Here is a 21208-nt window from a genome sequence, read left to right on the forward strand (position 1 = left end):
CATCAGATTACTGATGACTCCAATTTAACTGTTTTACGTGACTCTGTCCATCAGATTACTGATGACTCCTATTTAACTGTCTCACATGTCTCTGTCCACCAGATTACTGATGACTCCTATTTAACTGTCCCACGTGACTCTGTCCATCAGATTACTAATGACTCCTATTTAACTGTCCCACGTGTCTCTGTCCATCAGATTACTGATGACTCCAATTTAACTGTTTTACGTGACTCTGTCCATCAGATTACTGATGACTCCAATTTAACTGTTTTACGTGACTCTGTCCATCAGATTACTAATGACTCCAATTTAACTGTCTCACGTGTCTCTGTCCATCAGATTACTAATGACTCCAATTTAACTGTCCCACGTGTCTCTGTCCATCAGATTACTGATGACTCCAATTTAACTGTTTTACGTGACTCTGTCCATCAGATTACTGATGACTCCTATTTAACTGTCTCACATGTCTCTGTCCACCAGATTACTGATGACTCCTATTTAACTGTCCCACGTGTCTCTGTCCATCAGATTACTGATGACTCCTATTTAACTGTCTCACATGTCTCTGTCCACCAGATTACTGATGACTCCTATTTAACTGTCCCACGTGACTCTGTCCATCAGATTACTGATGAGTCCAATTTAACTGTTTTACGTGACTCTGTCCATCAGATTACTGATGACTCCTATTTAACTGTCTCACATGTCTCTGTCCATCAGATTACTGATGACTCCTATTTAACTGTCTCACCGTGACTCTGTCCGTCAGATTACTGATGACTCCTATTTAACTGTCTCACATGTCTCTGTCCATCAGATTACTGATGACTCCTATTTAACTGTCTCACCGTGACTCTGTCCGTCAGATTACTGATGACTCCAATTTAACTGTTTTACGTGACTCTGTCCATCAGATTACTGATGACTCCAATTTAACTGTTTTACGTGTCTCTGTCCATCAGATTACTGATGACTCCTATTTAACTGTCTCACATGTCTCTGTCCATCAGATTACTGATGATTCCTATTTAACTGTTTTACGTGTCTCTGTCCGTCAGATTAATGATGACTCCTATTTAACTGTCTCACATGTCTCTGTCCATCAGATTACTGATGACTCCTATTTAACTGTCCCACGTGTCTCTGTCCATCAGATTACTGATGACTCCAATTTAACTGTTTTACGTGACTCTGTCCATCAGATTACTGATGACTCCTATTTAACTGTCTCACATGTCTCTGTCCACCAGATTACTGATGACTCCTATTTAACTGTCCCACGTGTCTCTGTCCATCAGATTACTGATGACTCCTATTTAACTGTCTCACATGTCTCTGTCCACCAGATTACTGATGACTCCTATTTAACTGTCCCACGTGACTCTGTCCATCAGATTACTAATGACTCCTATTTAACTGCCCCACGTGTCTCTGTCCATCAGATTACTGATGACTCCAATTTAACTGTTTTACGTGACTCTGTCCATCAGATTACTGATGACTCCAATTTAACTGTTTTACGTGACTCTGTCCATCAGATTACTAATGACTCCAATTTAACTGTCTCACGTGTCTCTGTCCATCAGATTACTAATGACTCCAATTTAACTGTCCCACGTGTCTCTGTCCATCAGATTACTGATGACTCCAATTTAACTGTTTTACGTGACTCTGTCCATCAGATTACTGATGACTCCTATTTAACTGTCTCACATGTCTCTGTCCACCAGATTACTGATGACTCCTATTTAACTGTCCCACGTGTCTCTGTCCATCAGATTACTGATGACTCCTATTTAACTGTCTCACATGTCTCTGTCCACCAGATTACTGATGACTCCTATTTAACTGTCCCACGTGACTCTGTCCATCAGATTACTGATGACTCCAATTTAACTGTTTTACGTGACTCTGTCCATCAGATTACTGATGACTCCTATTTAACTGTCTCACATGTCTCTGTCCATCAGATTACTGATGACTCCTATTTAACTGTCTCACCGTGACTCTGTCCGTCAGATTACTGATGACTCCTATTTAACTGTCTCACATGTCTCTGTCCATCAGATTACTGATGACTCCTATTTAACTGTCTCACCGTGACTCTGTCCGTCAGATTACTGATGACTCCAATTTAACTGTTTTACGTGACTCTGTCCATCAGATTACTGATGACTCCTATTTAACTGTCTCACATGTCTCTGTCCATCAGATTACTGATGACTCCTATTTAACTGTCTCACCGTGACTCTGTCCGTCAGATTACTGATGACTCCAATTTAACTGTCTCACCGTGACTCTGTCCGTCAGATTACTGATGACTCCAATTTAACTGTTTTACGTGTCTGTCCATCAGATTACTGATGACTCCTATTTAACTGTCTCACGTGTCTCTGTCCATCAGATTACTGATGACTCCTATTTAACTATCTCACGTGTCTGTCCATCAGATTACTAATGACTCCAATTTAACTGCCTCACGTGTCTCTGTCCATCAGATTACTAATGACTCCAATTTAACTGTTTTACGTGTCTCTGTCCATCAGATTACTGATGACTCCTATTTAACTGTCTCACATGTCTCTGTCCACCAGATTACTGATGACTCCTATTTAACTGTCCCACGTGACTCTGTCCATCAGATTACTAATGACTCCTATTTAACTGTCCCACGTGTCTCTGTCCATCAGATTACTGATGACTCCAATTTAACTGTTTTACGTGACTCTGTCCATCAGATTACTGATGACTCCTATTTAACTGTCCCACGTGTCTCTGTCCATCAGATTACTGATGACTCCAATTTAACTGTTTTACGTGACTCTGTCCATCAGATTACTGATGACTCCTATTTAACTGTCTCACATGTCTCTGTCCACCAGATTACTGATGACTCCTATTTAACTGTCCCACGTGACTCTGTCCATCAGATTACTAATGACTCCTATTTAACTGTCCCACGTGTCTCTGTCCATCAGATTACTGATGACTCCAATTTAACTGTTTTACGTGACTCTGTCCATCAGATTACTGATGACTCCTATTTAACTGTCTCACATGTCTCTGTCCACCAGATTACTGATGACTCCTATTTAACTGTCCCACGTGACTCTGTCCATCAGATTACTAATGACTCCTATTTAACTGTCCCACGTGTCTCTGTCCATCAGATTACTGATGACTCCAATTTAACTGTTTTACGTGACTCTGTCCATCAGATTACTGATGACTCCTATTTAACTGTCTCACATGTCTCTGTCCATCAGATTACTGATGACTCCTATTTAACTGTCTCACCGTGACTCTGTCTGTCAGATTACTGATGACTCCTATTTAACTGTCTCACCGTGACTCTGTCCGTCAGATTACTGATGACTCCAATTTAACTGTTTTACGTGACTCTGTCCATCAGATTACTGATGACTCCAATTTAACTGTTTTATGTGACTCTGTCCATCAGATTACTAATGACTCCAATTTAACTGTCTCACGTGTCTCTGTCCATCAGATTACTAATGACTCCAATTTAACTGTCTCACGTGTCTCTGTCCATCAGATTACTAATGACTCCAATTTAACTGTTTTACGTGTCTCTGTCCATCAGATTACTGATGACTCCTATTTAACTGTCTCACATGTCTCTGTCCATCAGATTACTGATGATTCCTATTTAACTGTTTTACGTGTCTCTGTCCGTCAGATTAATGATGACTCCTATTTAACTGTCTCACATGTCTCTGTCCATCAGATTACTGATGACTCCTATTTAACTGTCCCACGTGTCTCTGTCCATCAGATTACTGATGACTCCAATTTAACTGTTTTACGTGACTCTGTCCATCAGATTACTGATGACTCCTATTTAACTGTCTCACATGTCTCTGTCCACCAGATTACTGATGACTCCTATTTAACTGTCCCACGTGTCTCTGTCCATCAGATTACTGATGACTCCTATTTAACTGTCTCACATGTCTCTGTCCACCAGATTACTGATGACTCCTATTTAACTGTCCCACGTGACTCTGTCCATCAGATTACTAATGACTCCTATTTAACTGTCCCACGTGTCTCTGTCCATCAGATTACTGATGACTCCAATTTAACTGTTTTACGTGACTCTGTCCATCAGATTACTGATGACTCCAATTTAACTGTTTTACGTGACTCTGTCCATCAGATTACTAATGACTCCAATTTAACTGTCTCACGTGTCTCTGTCCATCAGATTACTAATGACTCCAATTTAACTGTCCCACGTGTCTCTGTCCATCAGATTACTGATGACTCCAATTTAACTGTTTTACGTGACTCTGTCCATCAGATTACTGATGACTCCTATTTAACTGTCTCACATGTCTCTGTCCACCAGATTACTGATGACTCCTATTTAACTGTCCCACGTGTCTCTGTCCATCAGATTACTGATGACTCCTATTTAACTGTCTCACATGTCTCTGTCCACCAGATTACTGATGACTCCTATTTAACTGTCCCACGTGACTCTGTCCACCAGATTACTGATGACTCCTATTTAACTGTCCCACGTGTCTCTGTCCATCAGATTACTGATGACTCCTATTTAACTGTCTCACATGTCTCTGTCCACCAGATTACTGATGACTCCTATTTAACTGTCCCACGTGACTCTGTCCATCAGATTACTAATGACTCCTATTTAACTGTCCCACGTGTCTCTGTCCATCAGATTACTGATGACTCCAATTTAACTGTTTTACGTGACTCTGTCCATCAGATTACTGATGACTCCAATTTAACTGTTTTACGTGACTCTGTCCATCAGATTACTAATGACTCCAATTTAACTGTCTCACGTGTCTCTGTCCATCAGATTACTAATGACTCCAATTTAACTGTCCCACGTGTCTCTGTCCATCAGATTACTGATGACTCCAATTTAACTGTTTTACGTGACTCTGTCCATCAGATTACTGATGACTCCTATTTAACTGTCTCACATGTCTCTGTCCACCAGATTACTGATGACTCCTATTTAACTGTCCCACGTGTCTCTGTCCATCAGATTACTGATGACTCCTATTTAACTGTCTCACATGTCTCTGTCCACCAGATTACTGATGACTCCTATTTAACTGTCCCACGTGACTCTGTCCATCAGATTACTGATGACTCCAATTTAACTGTTTTACGTGACTCTGTCCATCAGATTACTGATGACTCCTATTTAACTGTCTCACATGTCTCTGTCCATCAGATTGCTGATGACTCCTATTTAACTGTCTCACCGTGACTCTGTCCGTCAGATTACTGATGACTCCTATTTAACTGTCTCACATGTCTCTGTCCATCAGATTACTGATGACTCCTATTTAACTGTCTCACCGTGACTCTGTCCATCAGATTACTGATGACTCCAATTTAACTGTTTTACGTGACTCTGTCCATCAGATTACTGATGACTCCTATTTAACTGTCTCACATGTCTCTGTCCATCAGATTACTGATGACTCCTATTTAACTGTCTCACCGTGACTCTGTCCGTCAGATTACTGATGACTCCAATTTAACTGTCTCACCGTGACTCTGTCCGTCAGATTACTGATGACTCCAATTTAACTGTTTTACGTGTCTGTCCATCAGATTACTGATGACTCCTATTTAACTGTCTCACGTGTCTCTGTCCATCAGATTACTGATGACTCCTATTTAACTATCTCACGTGTCTGTCCATCAGATTACTAATGACTCCAATTTAACTGCCTCACGTGTCTCTGTCCATCAGATTACTAATGACTCCAATTTAACTGTTTTACGTGTCTCTGTCCATCAGATTACTGATGACTCCTATTTAACTGTCTCACATGTCTCTGTCCATCAGATTACTGATGACTCCTATTTAACTGTCTCACATGTCTCTGTCCATCAGATTAGTGACGTCCCCCAAACTGTCTCACAGTGTCTCTGTCTCACCGTGTCTTTGTCCATTAGTAGAACCTTCATTCCAGATCCGCTGGTCTCGATCATCTTAGAGATGTACTGCTTTACGGCGAGCGTCACATTCATGGTGCGTGCGTGCGTACAAACAAACAACTCTTAATCGGTCTCCACTGCCTTTTGCACAAAACTCAAGACGCTCCGATAAAAACACTGCAACGACTGTTTCCGGGTTAGTGTGACGTCGGCAGAGAAGGAAAACACACGAGCGCAAACATGCTTGTTTCCGTCCGTCATCTTGTGTAAGGAAAGTTAAAAAAAAAAAGGTCCCACTGCTGGCACTGAAAGCAATAATAATATTAATAATAATAATAATAACAACAATAATGAAGATCTATAAGCAACCTATTTTCCATAAGGCTGAAGCTTTGAAGAATTTAATGTTTGCAGCGAGAAACTCATTTAAGAATTACTAAGTGTCACTTGTCAGTGTTGCATTTTGAAAGAAGTAACCATCATGTTATTTAAATAAATATAAACAAATTTGCAAGTGATCAACAATATGGTTGTGTTTGAGTTTTCACTGTATATGAAGAAAAAAACTATTATTGTCATTATTTCCAGTTCACTCTCCCCCAAATAATATATCATCCCACCCATTCACAGTCACAGATAATACTTCTCACCTGTCACAGAAACATTAATTTTGTAGGTTAACTAACTGGTAACGGCTGGGGAACTGCAATAACTTTTATTTATGTATTTATTTTGGACTGAATTCTGTTTTATCAGTACAAAGAGAGCCACATGAGGTGTCCTCATTAGGTGTCCTCTACATCTTCCTCTGTCACACCAACCACCTGTGTGTCCTCTCTAACCACATCTATAAACCTAAAATTCATCTACCTTCATCACCTCTCCTCCTTATAATCTCACTATTCCACAGAGCTCTCTCTCATTTACACATGTGTCAGTCTGTACTCTGTCCATCACCACTGCGAACAAGAAAGCGCTCAGTTAATGCATTTTTTGTTCCCAACATACAGATTGGATTGGTTAGCTAGTTATTTATGCAGTAGGTATCAGTGTGTCCATTTTGGTGGGACAAATTATGAATTATTGAGGATTACATGTGGGGTGCCCCAAGATCAGTCCTTGGACCGTTGCTGTTTTTGTTGTATGTTAATGATATAAGTTTGATGTCAAAGTCTGTGCACTGTATTTTGTTTGCAGATGACATGACTGTGTTCAGTAGTGGGGGCAATTTGGGGCAACTTCTGGAAATGATGGAGAGGGAATTACTAAATTTAAACATTGGTTTGATGCTAATAAATTGTCACTTCATTTTGTTAAGACAAAGTGTAGTATATTTGGAAATAAGACCAGGAATTTAAATAGAAACTTATCATTTGAACGATGTTGAAATTGAAATTGTACCTGAAACTAAATTTCATGGCATTTTTATTGATGATAAATTAAGTTGGAAAACTCACATAAATTATGTTAAATCTAAAATTTCAAAAGTTATTTCAATTTTGTATAAAGCACAATATTTTCTCCCCCAACATTAGTTGGTCACACTGTATCATTCTTTACTTGTCCCATATATGACCTATTGTATTAAGGTTTGGAGAAACACATATAAAACAAAAACAAATCCTTTTTTTTTTTTTTTTTTTTTACAAAAGAAACCTATAAGAGTTATAAATAAAGAACATATTACAAACCAATCATTTGCTTGTTTGTGTATTTTGAAATTTCAAGATTTGGTGGATTATTTTATGATACAGACCATGTACAAAGTTAAAACTAATCTTTTGCCTCTTCATGTTCAGGAGTCCAGCTATCATTTGCAAGGACTGATATTTGAGAGAAGAAACTACTGTAAAAAGTCAGTGTATTTCTGTAAAAGGTCTGGAATAATTGTTCTGATAGTATTAAATCATCTGGTACATCGGTAGGTGTCAAAAGACTTTTTATAAAAATAACATAATTTCTTACTATAGTACGCCATATTAGGCTAACTGTTTTCATAGGGACTTTTTGTTTATTTGCACATTATACTGTATTACTGATTGTTTTGTTGTGTTCAGTTATTATTTTTCTGATTGGTGCCTTGTTCTGAGTGTATTTAAATGTGTATAATAACTGGTGTAGGGGGTGGGCATTTATAAGCTTTTGCTTCAGCCCACGCCCTTTTGGCTGCACCCAATTGGGAAATCGTTTGAGTTATTGTCGTATTTTCTTCTGTTTTTTCAATTTGTTTTGGTAGTAAGAGGTTCCTTCATTGGTATTTTGTTTATGTGCGTGCTGAATAAAACTTATTCATTCATTCATTCACATACATCTCATTGCTGTCACACTGTCCATGTACATATCCTGTACCACCCTCATATACTTCTCTGCCACTCCAGACTTCCTCATACAATACCACAACTCTTCTTTTGATACCCTGACAGAAGTGTTTTCTAAATCAACAAACATAAAATGTAACTCCTTCAGGCCTTCTCTATACTTCTGCAACAGTACTCTCAGTGCAAACATGAAACTGTATTACTCTTCACCTCTTTTCTAAGAACTGCAACTGCTGCTCTTTCCCTTAACTTCATGCTGTGGCTGATGAATTTTATGCCACTGTAGTTAGTGCAGGTCTGCCCATCTCCCTTATTTTTAAATATCAGTGCCAGTATACTTGTTTTCCCCCAGAGGGTTGTCAAATTTGGCATGTCTTTGTGTGAGCCTGGAGCCACCAGGTGTTGAATATACTGTTAAGACATTCCTCCAGGGGAATACCATCTCAGGGTCCTCGAGCATGGTGGAAGAGGCGTGTAATGACTCAAAGGAGGATGTTCAACAGACCTAGAGTTAAGACACAGCCTTGCTTCACGGCAACATTGACCTTGAAGGATTCTGATTGAAGTCCTTTTGCGAGGACTGTGTCATACATCCTAGCATGCACGTGGGGCAAAATGGTGAGACCTTGGTAAAAACGCATGGCACCCTAAGATTAGAAAGTTATTCCCTGAGCATCTCATGGTTTACGGAGGAAAAGTCTTTGCCATGTACAGATAAATGTGCTGCTCTCTGTTCTTCTTGTAAGTGCTGTAAGACAAAGATCATAATTGTGAGGGATCTGGATTTCTAGAAACCAAATTGTGTTTATTGGAGGGCATTTTCTGGACTGTATTCCACCAGTCTGTTCAGCACAATTTTGCCAACACTTTCCCCTTTGACAGAGAAGACAGACACATGTATCCCAAGCTCTTCTGGCAATCTGCTCTGTCCATCTTCTGTTTGTATATGACCCTCCAGTCTAGTGGATGGATTTTAGACTTCCAGATGTTTGTGATCAAGTTTACACACTCCATGTTTGAGGACCTACGTGGGAATAGATCACATCCTGCAGTTTTGTTGTCTTCATTGTTCTGCTGGCCTGACAGATTTCACAGAACTGAGGTGGCTTGTTGAGATCCAGGATTGGTGGAATATCTGGAAAATTATTCAGAATATGAAGATCAACAAGGTTGATGTGGTTAGGCAGTGATAAAAAGGACTTCAAGATCATTAATGAGGGAGTTCCCATCTAATGATGGTATAGGGAAAATAGCTCCTTGGACCATAAAGGATGTGGTTGGCAGCTTTTGCCACAACAAAAGAGGCTTTCAGAGTAGAGGATCCAAAATTTTGCCTTAGCTCACTAATACATTAAAAAAGAAGGGAAAAAAGGGTTTTTATGTAATAAACATTTTGCATGGACAGAAGAAATAAACAGCTTTTACTTCACCTTGTAAACACTGGGAGTGGGGAAAGAAAATGTGTATGTATTTTTGTTTTTAAGTATATATATATATATATATATATATATATATATATATATATATATATATATATATATATATATATATATATATATATATATATATATAATGCAAATGTCATGATGTTGGCGAGATTGGTGGTTACCTGCAACCTGGTATCATGGCAAGTTGTGATTCAGCAGCACAAAATATACATTAATCTATTGGTTTGTGATATTGTGAAGAAAAGCGCCTCATTTTCGTCATGGCAGCACCAATTCATTCTAATTCATTCCGTGATGGCTGCGCGAAATTAAAAGTGAAGTGGGGGAGGCAGGGGTGGTTATGGTTAGGGTGGGGGGAAAGAGTAAGATTAGGTTATGGTTAAGGTTAGGGTTGGGGGTAGGATTAGGGTTAGGAATAGTGAGTTTAAAAACCCTGTCACAAAAATTTGACTCATTTCGTCACGGGAGCACGAAAAAAAAAAAAAAAAACGTGAGACTGGGCTGTTACCTAATATTATCTTATGAGCGTTCTGTTGCCTGGGAAGCTGACTAGCATGTTTATTTATTTATATTTGGATAGATGTCATAGTTTTTCTTGCCAACATTTATTTCATGGGATGTGTTGCTAGTAATCACTGCCTAAAATTTTGCAAATTTAATAGCTGTCTTTGTCATATCAGTTGCTGTGTCCAGTTAGCTAGCACAGCCACTGCATACCTTTTAATGTTAGATAATGCCACGTTCATAACCCTTGGAAGTTTGGAGATTTTGACCTCAGGGAAAAATGCCTTGAATGTTACTTCTGGTCAAAATTTTCGCTTGGATACTCCTGAGGCAATTGAACAATCCAAGGTATCTGGGTTAACATCACAGCCATGGTGACCCCATTTGCAACTGGAGAGACAGTAATGTTACTAATGTTGAAAATGCATCTATAAATGAGTTTTTAAGGCATTGCTGCTATACTCAACAAAAATATAAACGCAACACTTTTGGTTTTGCTCCCATTTTGTATGAGATGAACTCAAAGATCTAAAACTTTTTCCACATACACAATATCACCATTTCCCTCAAATATTGTTCACAAACCAGTCTAAATCTGTGATAGTGAGCACTTCTCCTTTGCTGAGATAATCCATCCCACCTCACAGGTGTGCCATACCAAGATGCTGATTAGACACCATGATTAGTGCACAGGTGTGCCTTAGACTGCCCACAATAAAAGGCCACTCTGAAAGGTGCAGTTTTGTTTTATTGGGGGGGATACCAGTCAGTATCTGGTGTGACCACCATTTGCCTCATGCAGGCAACACATCTCCTTCGCATCATCCATGAAGAGAACACCTCTCCAACGTGCCAAATGCCAGCGAATGTGAGCATTTGCCCACTCAAGTCGGTTACGATGACGAACTGGAATCAGGTCGAGACCCCGATGAGGACGACGAGCATGCAGATCAGGTTCCCTGAGACGGTTTCTGACAGTTTGTGCAGAAATTCTTTGGTTATGCAAACCGATTGTTTCAGCAGCTGTCCGAGTGGCTGGTCTCAGACGATCTTGGAGGTGAACATGCTGGATGTGGAGGTCCTGGGCTGGTGTGGTTACACGTGGTCTGCGGTTGTGAGGCTGGTTGGATGTACTGCCAAATTCTCTGAAACGCCTTTGGAGACAGCTTATGGTAGAGACATGAACATTCAGTACACGAGCAACAGCTCTGGTTGACATTCCTGCTGTCAGCATGCCAATTGCACGCTCCCTCAAATCTTGCGACATCTGTGGCATTGTGCTGTGTGATAAAACTGCACCTTTCAGAGTGGCCTTTTATTGTGGGCAGTCTAAGGCACACCTGTGCACTAATCATGGTGTCTAATCAGCATCTTGATATGGCACACCTGTGAGGTGGGATGGATTATCTCAGCAAAGGAGAAGTGCTCACTATCACAGATTTAGACTGGTTTGTGAACAATATTTGAGAGAAATGGTGATATTGTGTATGTGGAAAAAGATTTAGGTCTTTGAGTTCATCTCATACAAAATGGGAGCAAAACCAAAAGTGTTGCGTTTATATTTTTGTTGAGTATATATGTAATATATTGACACTATATGTACAATTAGTTAAGTTACCAGCACCACACATCAGCAAAAACATCTGATAATTTCATTAAATCCAAAAGATAATGTACGCCTAGCTTTAGCGCAAAGGCGAACAGAGGTTCCTGTGGGAATCTATATTTATATTTGAGGTAAACTCATGAACGTGCTTTTTCTGGAAGTACATGGGGTTTTTCTTTTCAAATGTCCAAGGGATCTGTATACAGCAATACTTACATTAGAAATGTGTAATACTTAACAAAAAAATGTGTAAATTTTGCTTTGAATAGTTTGCTAGCATTGCTATATAATGTAGTGTTTTTGTGTAAGGGTGACGTTATCAAGATATATATGTATATAATGTATTTGTCCATTTTCCAAATAGCTAATCTTAGCTTTTTATTGTAACATAGAAAGCATTTGTATGTATGTGTATATGTAGATAAAACATGAAGGGGTCAGGTTACTACTAAATAATTGCCAGTTATCTGCTTTTCGTGGCTATCATCAAGCTAGCCATGTATAGCGTGTAAATTTTAATGACAAACTGGCTTAGTGGTACTATATTATCACACAAACCCCGAAAAAACACCAGCTAACCTGTTAGCATTGTTATGCTAGCATTAGCAGTAGCTGCTCTTAGCTAGCAGCAAGCTGAAGCCTGTTACCATAACGGTTTTAGTCATCATTTAAACGTTTAAATTACATGCTATGAAAGAAACTATGTTTTGTTCAGGTTAGCCGTGAGGATAATGGAAGCTTTGCGAAACGTTAGCTTCGGCTATCTTAAGCATGAATATTTATGCTAACTATTATTAGCATGGGGACTACTTGTTGGATGTGATTTAAACACGTTTACTGTCTCGTTGTGGTCACAGTTTAAGTTTGTATTCGAAGGATAATCGAATGTCGGAGGATTATGTTTACGGATAACCGAGGTTTGCTTGAATATATTGGTAAATAATAAAATAAGCATTGCATAAAGTAGGTATCCCTCCGCGCGTCGTATAGTTCCACAAACCATGGAGCGGATAGGCGGAGGGATACTATTGTGCAGTATGCCTGAAGTCTGGGTCGGCTAATAACAGTGTGTTCTCTGATCAAGCTCAATGTAGAAATTATTATAAAGTAGTTTGAAACTGTGGCGCAATACGTCTTTCTTTGATACATAAAAGCTTCATATAAGGTAAGCGAATGTATGCAAATTTTTTAAACGCGTGTGACTACGAGTTTTTGAAGTCATTCAGTAGTTAGCTGCTGTGTTAGCTTTCTGCTAATGCTACATGGGAGACACAAGGACCGAGTGCATCACAAAGCTTCATATTTTAGCATTACATTTTACATAAACAAAGCTCACACATAACAAAAGTGTATGCCAGTGCATGTGTTTGTTTAGGTCAGCCACAAGCTAATACTGCTTAGCTTAGCATGCTATCCAACGTGGCTAATTCATCAGTGACAGTTGTTTTGCTACTACATTCAATTCATTATCTAAAAATAAAAACGTACTAACCAGAAAACAGAAAATTTAAATTATTTTTAGAGTTTAAAGGTTGGAGAAGTGGGCTAGTTACCAGAGGGTAACAGGTTCAATTCCCTAATTGGACAGGAATATGTGTAACCTGCACTTGAGCCAAAGGTGTTGATGGTGTGAGTTGAACATTTAGCTGACCTGGACACTGACCTTGGTGACTGCATTCATTTGAGGCATTATTGTAAATCAGATTAAAAATACTTGAGCCCGACCAATATGGATTTTTTTGAGGCCGGTGCCAATAACGATATTTGGATGAAAAAATGCAGTTAATCGATAAATCGGCCAATTTGCCGATAGCCGATAAATCAGCCGATATTATTACTTTTTTTTTATGAATAAAATGTTCTTTTTTGGACCCTTAACAAAAAAGGTATGAGCTAAAAGCTGAAGCTTTGACCTCATATTGATTAACTTTATAATAGAGAACAATTTGCAAGTTCAAAAAAATACAATCAAGAATTAAACCTTTGTGAAATTAGCAAATACATATCCTTAAAAAGAGTTGTGAAATACATCTGATCTTGTACCTCTTGTTGCTGCAAATTAGATACTGGTTATATTACAGGTAGAAAAACTTTTTCAGTTGCAGACAAGTAATTGTGAGAGGAAAGAAACACAAACACTAAGGAAACATTATTTTCACAACACTCCTGTAAATGTGGGGCAAATGTAATCGCAAAGTTATTACAAACAACATCCTTATAAACTTACTTGTATGCTTTTGTCAGCCGATCAGTGCAGCGTGACGGTGAACTACGGGGGCCAGTGATGAGCATATTTAAGCATGGGTGTAAGCAGTTCTCAGTTGAATGGAGTCAGAGCTCCATCTACTGGACAAATGGTGCAAGGACATTTTACATTGCCGACACAAACATTATTTCAGTAACTGTTCTGTTTATGAGAAATTATCGACAAAATTTCAGCCGATAGTGAGTACTTTGAAAAGGGCTTATATCGGCCGATAATATCGGCCGATATATTGGTCGGACTCTAAAAAATACAGTCCATTATTTTGTTATAAATAGTTAGAAACTAATGATTAGTTGAGCAGTTATTTTGAATTGTGATGTTGTTGGTGCACAGCATACTGTCAATAATTGAAAGATGTCATGCCTCATACCTTCTATTGAACGCATTGGTCATGTGAATACAGTTTTGTGTTACAGATTTGAAACGGCAAGATTTTGAATGTATTCAGAACAGACTGAGCTTCAGTGGTAATTAGTTATGATTAAAGTGATTCTTAATCTGTGTCTGTGAAACTTGCTATACTGCATCATGTAAAGACATGCAGGTTAGGTGAATTGGAAACTTTAAAAATTGTCCAGGTCTCCCTTGTAAAAGAGATATCGATCTCAATGGGACTAACTTGGTTAAATAATGGCCCAGTCACACGGCACACGACGAAAAGTAAAAAACGTCACAATTTGTTGAGAAAAGGTGGATGAAAGAGCTTTTATCACCGAACAGTCTGCAAAGCAAGAGCACAAAAGGGACGAAAGAGGAACTTAACAAAACCGAAGCTCACGATCTCGACGCTTTTACGAAACGTGCCTGGAGCCACAGCTGGAGCAGTGTGTGTCTGCATCTCTGAGTTCCAGGACTCTGCACTGGGACGGCGCTCATAGCACCTGAGTCCTGGAGAAACTGCAAACAGAAGCTGTGGAGATCTGTGTGCATGTCGGTGAACCACCTGCTATGGTTCCTCGTCCAAAACAAAAGAGGGATCATCTCCATCATCATGAGAATCCTCAGTGTCTGTCGACACGCTGCACGCTCCGTCTTCCTCCAATTAAAAAAATAAATAAATAAAAAATAAAAAGTGTGCTGTGGTCATTGCTGTATCACAGTATTATGTTCTAAGCCATATATATTGATTTATAACAGAAAACTGTCAAAAGGAGAATAAATATAAATATAAGTGTAAAGATGATTGAATATATCAGAGCAGTAAATTAATCAGTGCGTGTGAATGCGAGCATTGACTCACATGTGCGGTTATTCCACCAGCTGATCACTGATCCACAACGTGAATTCTTCCTTCCAGAACAGCTCTTTATGTAATCATTTTGATTCATCTACCTATTGCCACATGTACAGAAGGGATGGATTGTCATTCCTACACTCATACTGTTATACAACCCCTGGCAAAAATTATGGAATCACCGGCCTCGGAGGATGTTCATTCAGTTGTTTAATTTTGTAGAAAAAAAGCAGATCACAGACATGACACAAAACTAAAGTCATTTCAAATGGCAACTTTTTGGCTTTAAGAAACACTATAAGAAATCGGGAAAAAAATTGTGGCAGTCAGTAATGGTTACTTTTTTAGACCAAACAGAGGGAAAAAAATATGGAATCACTCAATTCTGAGGAAAAAATTATGGAATCATGAAAAACAAAAGAACGCTCCAACACATCACTAGTATTTTGTTGCACCACCTCTGGCTTTTATAACAGCTTGCAGTCTCTGAGGCATGGACTTAATGAGTGACAAACAGTACTCTTCATCAATCTGGCTCCAACTTTCTCTGATTGCAGTTGCCAGATCAGCTTTGCAGGTTGGAGCCTTGTCATGGACCATTTTCTTCAACTTCCACCAAAGATTTTCAATTGGATTAAGATCCGGACTATTTGCAGGCCATGACATTGACCCTATGTGTCTTTTTGCAAGGAATGTTTTCACAGTTTTTGCTCTATGGCAAGATGCATTATCATCTTGAAAAATGATTTCATCATCCCCAAACATCCTTTCAATTGATGGGATAAGAAAAGTGTCCAAAATATCAACGTAAACTTGTGCATTTATTGATGATGTAATGACAGTCATCTCCCCAGTGCCTTTACCTGATATGCAGCCCCATATCATCAATGACTGTGGAAATTTACATGTTCTCTTCAGGCAGTCATCTTTATAAATCTCATTGGAACGGCACCAAACAAAAGTTCCAGCATCATCACCTTGCCCATTGCAGATTCGAGATTCATCACTGAATATGACTTTCATCCAGTCATCCACAGTCAGTTCCTGATTTCTTATAGTGTTTCTTAAGGCCAGAAAGTTGCCATTTGAAATTACTTTAGTTTTGTGTCATGTCTGTGATCTGCTTTTTTCTACAAAATTAAACAACTGAATGAACATCCTCCGAGGCTGGTGATTCCATAATTTTTGCCAGGGGTTGTATTTAATTTATAAGCGCACGCAGCAGCTCCTTCTGCTGCTCATGCTGCATTCAGGTACCATCGGAATTTACACAACTTTTTTGTTGTTTCAAATTCAACAGTTGCTTGTGGCAAAATAATTAATTATATCCACACAAAAGATTAATTCTGGCCTATGTAAGGTGCCTGAGCCCATTGAAGCTGCCCCCCCACACACACACAGATAAAAAAAAATCCAAGAAAGCAGGCTGAGTTTGCCCTGTATTTTCCAACGGTACATGAAGCAGCAGCAGCCTCAGCGCTCACAAACCGGCTCTGCACTGTGTGAAAACATTCAGCTGCTCCAACGAAGTCAAATTAAGCAATAACGTTACAAAAAGTAAACAAACGATTAAAGAACGTCATGAATGACAGGAAAATGAAACAGACGAATTGAGGTTTTTGTTGCCCTTCGTTCAAATTTTAACGATGCCAATGAAAGTCCAGATTTCCTGTTTCGTCAGGACTTCATCACCCTTCATTAAGTCCCGTGTGACTGGGCCTTAAAGGTTCAATTTAAAATATTGATGTTTACCTTTTCTCAGACAAAAATGTCTACTTCAGTTTCTCTAAGAACAAACTCATGTTTTCATTTTACTGTTTTGCCTCACCATCAATCCAAAACTCAATATAATCACGCCACAGTCACATTAAACAATATAAAAAAATGTTTGGTTCAGTTGATCAATATGCTCTCTGTAACATCCTAAGAATGTAGAAGGTACGTAATGACTCGCTTCCTATTTTTCTGCCATGTTATTTGTTTTGATGTTGGTACAACACAGGTCGAATGATGAAAAGGTTTCTGGACATAGTGAGCCTTTACACGGATGGGTATTGTGAGGGCTATGCATAGCAGGGTAAGAATCTCTAAATATTTCCCAGTGATTTCTGACGTCGCCAGGGATGTGTTTTGGTTTAATGCTTGTATGGACTAGGTGTTGGGTTGTAGAAACCAGTGGCTTAGGTTTTTGTTTTTTTGTTTTTTGTTTTTTTTTTGTGAAGAAGGATTTATTGACCTTGACTTCTCCGATGATGCTGTGATCTTTGTGAAACCAATGGATATCTTAACTGTGGTTTTGCAAAATGCTGGCTCAAGACAATGAGCCAGCATCTTGCAAAACCACAAGATGCTGGATGACTTTGTGGAGTTGACCATCAGAAATGTATCTGTATGTGGTGACAGTGGTCAAACTTATGGAGACATTCACTTACTTCAGGAGTTCCTGTCTCTTAGTTGTAATTAACGTAATTCTTAATGTGTCTGTGGAATGTGGTGTACTGCGTCTTCAATTTTCTATACATTTTTTGAGATTGTTTTCCAAGTTTTTGAAAGACTTCAGTAACTGTGAAACTACTGCATACTCATCTCTGACACGACACGACTTCAGAGAGCTAAAAGCTTTTGCTTCAGTGCCTGAATGCCTTTCTTTGGGGACAAACATAAAAATAAATTTTAATGTCTGTCTCCACAGTGATGGAGACCACTGACAACCCAGTGGAGGAGGAGTCTTCATCTGTCAGGGTCATCCCTATCCCGCTCCAACCAGAAAATAACTGCAGCTTCCCCACAGACAAGGCCACCCTGCAGGTAACACCAGCCTTAATTAGGTTGTAGCAGTCTGTCCTTGCAGTACTTTTATGATGTTTGCAGATGTCACTGTGATGTGTATGGAACAGGTTGAGATGAGTGTGAAGAGTTGTGGGTACACTCTGGAGAGAACGGGAATGAAAGACAGTTGGAGCAAGATGGATTGCACGTGTGTAAATGAGAGGAGGTACAGTGGAATGTTGAGGTTGCAAGGACTAAAAGTGGTGAAGTAGAATATAATGGTGGAGTATAAGTACTTGGAGTCAACTGATAAAAATAATCAAGAGTGTGACAGAGTGCTGAAGAAGAGTGTGCAGGCAAGGTGGAGTGAGTGGAGAAAGGTGGCAGGTGTGTTTTATGATAGAAGGATATCTGCAAGAAGTGAAAGGGAAAGTTTATAAATGATAGTGAGACCAGCTATATTGTGCACTTTTGTTAGCAGTGGTGCTAGCAAAGAGGTTAGGACAAGGAAAGGGTATATTAGAGGGACAGCACAGGTAGTAGTTTGGAGACAGCAGTCAGGTGAAACTGAGATGGTTTGGACATGTGCAGGGGAGGGATCCAGGGTTTTATAGCGAGAAATATGCTGAGGATGGAAGCCAAAGAGAAGGTTTATGGATGTGCTTAGTGAGGGCATGTAGGTGGTTGGTGTGACAGAAGAAGATGAAGAGGACAGGATGAGATGGAAATGAATGATTTTCTGTAGCACCCCCTAATGTGAGTGAAAGAAGAAACTCAGTGGTCACACTGTAACATCACATTGACAAAAATTTACTAAAATGAAAGATACACTGGCTACAGACAGTTTTAAAAAGGCATCTGAATTTCCTTTTACTGTACCAAAGTCAGGCAAATATATTCTAAGTTATGATCCTACCATCTTCCACCAACAAGTCATTTGTAACTCGTTTGGGCACAGTAGATATGGTCAGAAAATGGGTCAGTGCATACAGTGCGTCCGGAAAGAATTCACAACATTTCACTTTTTCCGCATTTTATGTTACAGCCTTATTGCAAAATGGATGAAATTAATTTTTTTCCCCTGAAAATTCTACACACAATACCCCATAATGACAATGTGAAAAAAGTTTTGTTTTGTGATTTTTGCAAATTTTTGGGAAAAAAATCCTAAGAAATCAAAATTGAGCTCAGGTGTGTCATGTTTCCACTGATTATCCTTGTGATGTTTCTGCGGCTTAATTGGAGTCCACCTGGGATAAATTCAGTTGATTGGAGATGATGTGGAAAGGCCTATATACATGTGAGGTCCCACAGTTTACAGTGCATGTTAGAACACAAACCAAGCATGAAGTCAAAGGAATTATCTGTAGACCTCCCGAGGGACAAATCTGGGGAAGGGTACAGAAACATTTATGCTATTTTGAAGGTACTAATGAGCACAGTGGCCTCCATCATCTGTAAATGGAAGAAATTTGGATCCACAAGGATTCTTCATAGAGCTGGCCCCATCTAAACTGTGTGATTGGTGGAGAAGGGCCTTAGTCAGGGAGGTGACCAAGAACCTGATGGTTATTCCATCAGATCTCCACCATTCATCTGTGGAGAGAGGAGAACCTTCCAGAATGACAGCTATCTCTGCAGCAATCCACCAATCAGGCCTGTATGGTAGAGTGGCCAGACAGAGTCCACTCCTTAGTAAAAGGCACATGGCAGCCTGTCTGGAATTTGCCAAAAGGAACCTGAAGGATTCTCAGTCCATGAGAAACAAAATTCTCTGGTCTGATATGACAAAGACTCATATTGAACTTTTTGGCATGGATGGCAGGCGACATGTTTAGAGGAAACAAGGCACCATCCCTAAAGTGAAGCACGGTGGTGGCAGCATCATAGGTTGGGGATGATTTCAGCGACAGGAACTGGGACACTAGTCAGGATTGAGGGAAAGCTGAATGCAGCAATGTACAGAGACATCCTGGATGAAAACCTGCTCCAGAGAGCTCTTGACCTCAGACTGGGGCAACGGTTCATCTTCAGCAGGACAATGACCCTAAACACACCAAGATATCAAAGGTGTGGCTTCAGGACAATTCTGTGAATGTTCTTGAGTGGCCCAGCCAGAGCCCAGACCTGAATCTGATTGAACATTTCTGGAGAGATCTGACAGTGGCTGCGCACCGACGCTCCCCATCCAACCTGATGGAGTTTGAGAGGTGCTGCAAAGATGAATGGGCAAAACTGCTGAAAGATAGGTGTACCACACTTGTGGCATCATATTCAAGAAAACTTGAGGCTGTAATTGCTGCTGAAGGTGTATCAACAAAGTATTGAACAAAGGGTGTGAAAGACTTATGTACGTGATTTTAATTTTTTTAATTTTTTTATTTTTAATAAATATGCAAAAAAAAAAAAAAAAAACTAATTTCATGTTGTCATTATGGGGTGTTGTAAGTATAATTTTGAGGGGGGAATGAATTTACTCCATTTTGGATTAAGGCTGTAACAACAACATGCGGTGTGAATACTTTCCAGATGCACTGGATATATGTTCTTTAATTATTGAGACATTTTGTATTAATAATGTTTAATATGTATTCTTACACAATCTTTGTCTGAATATTGATGCATCATTAACTTTTGCACAGGATTCAGGTACTTTTCTTGGCTTCATGGTGAATGGCCGATTCATCCCTCTCCAGCCTGGAGGTCAGTTCTCCTCATTCTGTTGTTTATAAAGCAGTGTTTATTCTGACTGGGACGATACACTTATCTCCACATATGATGTGTATTAAGATCACTGGGTGTGCATATTTTAGTGTAGATATTGCAATTCTTAAGAAATGCAATTCAACAAATATTGCAATATGACATTATGATGTATATTATGGTGACTTTTGTTTCCTTCTGGTAACAGTATTCTGTGGGAAAAGTTAAATAATACATTTGTAGAGAATGTATATCAAGTCATATTAAAAAAGCAATGTACATCATATTTTTCTAAGGTTAAAGTTTCAGTTTAAAATTTTTAAATGAATGAACATATAATTTAGTTGTTCAACATGATGACTGAGTAACAGACACTCTTAAAGAGCATAGGACATTGACACA

General features: G+C 39.1%; 1 protein-coding gene across 2 annotated transcripts in view; it reads right to left on the bottom strand.

Annotated features, from left to right (window-relative positions):
* vps45 (vacuolar protein sorting 45 homolog) overlaps positions 1-21208 on the bottom strand; it is a 45992-nt gene that overhangs the window by 21000 nt on the left and 3784 nt on the right. Inside the window, exon 2 of one of the 2 annotated variants that reach the window (XM_034160141.1) lies at positions 5959-6078. In XM_034160141.1, coding sequence (XP_034016032.1) covers positions 5959-6051 — 93 coding nt within the window. In that variant the 5' untranslated portion in view covers positions 6052-6078. Of the gene's footprint in view, positions 1-5958; positions 6139-21208 lie in introns of those variants that run through there. The other variant, XM_034160140.1, reaches the window with a different exon arrangement.

Source organism: Thalassophryne amazonica, chromosome 20 (genome assembly GCF_902500255.1).
Source record: "Thalassophryne amazonica chromosome 20, fThaAma1.1, whole genome shotgun sequence".
NCBI classification, from domain to species: domain Eukaryota; kingdom Metazoa; phylum Chordata; class Actinopteri; order Batrachoidiformes; family Batrachoididae; genus Thalassophryne; species Thalassophryne amazonica.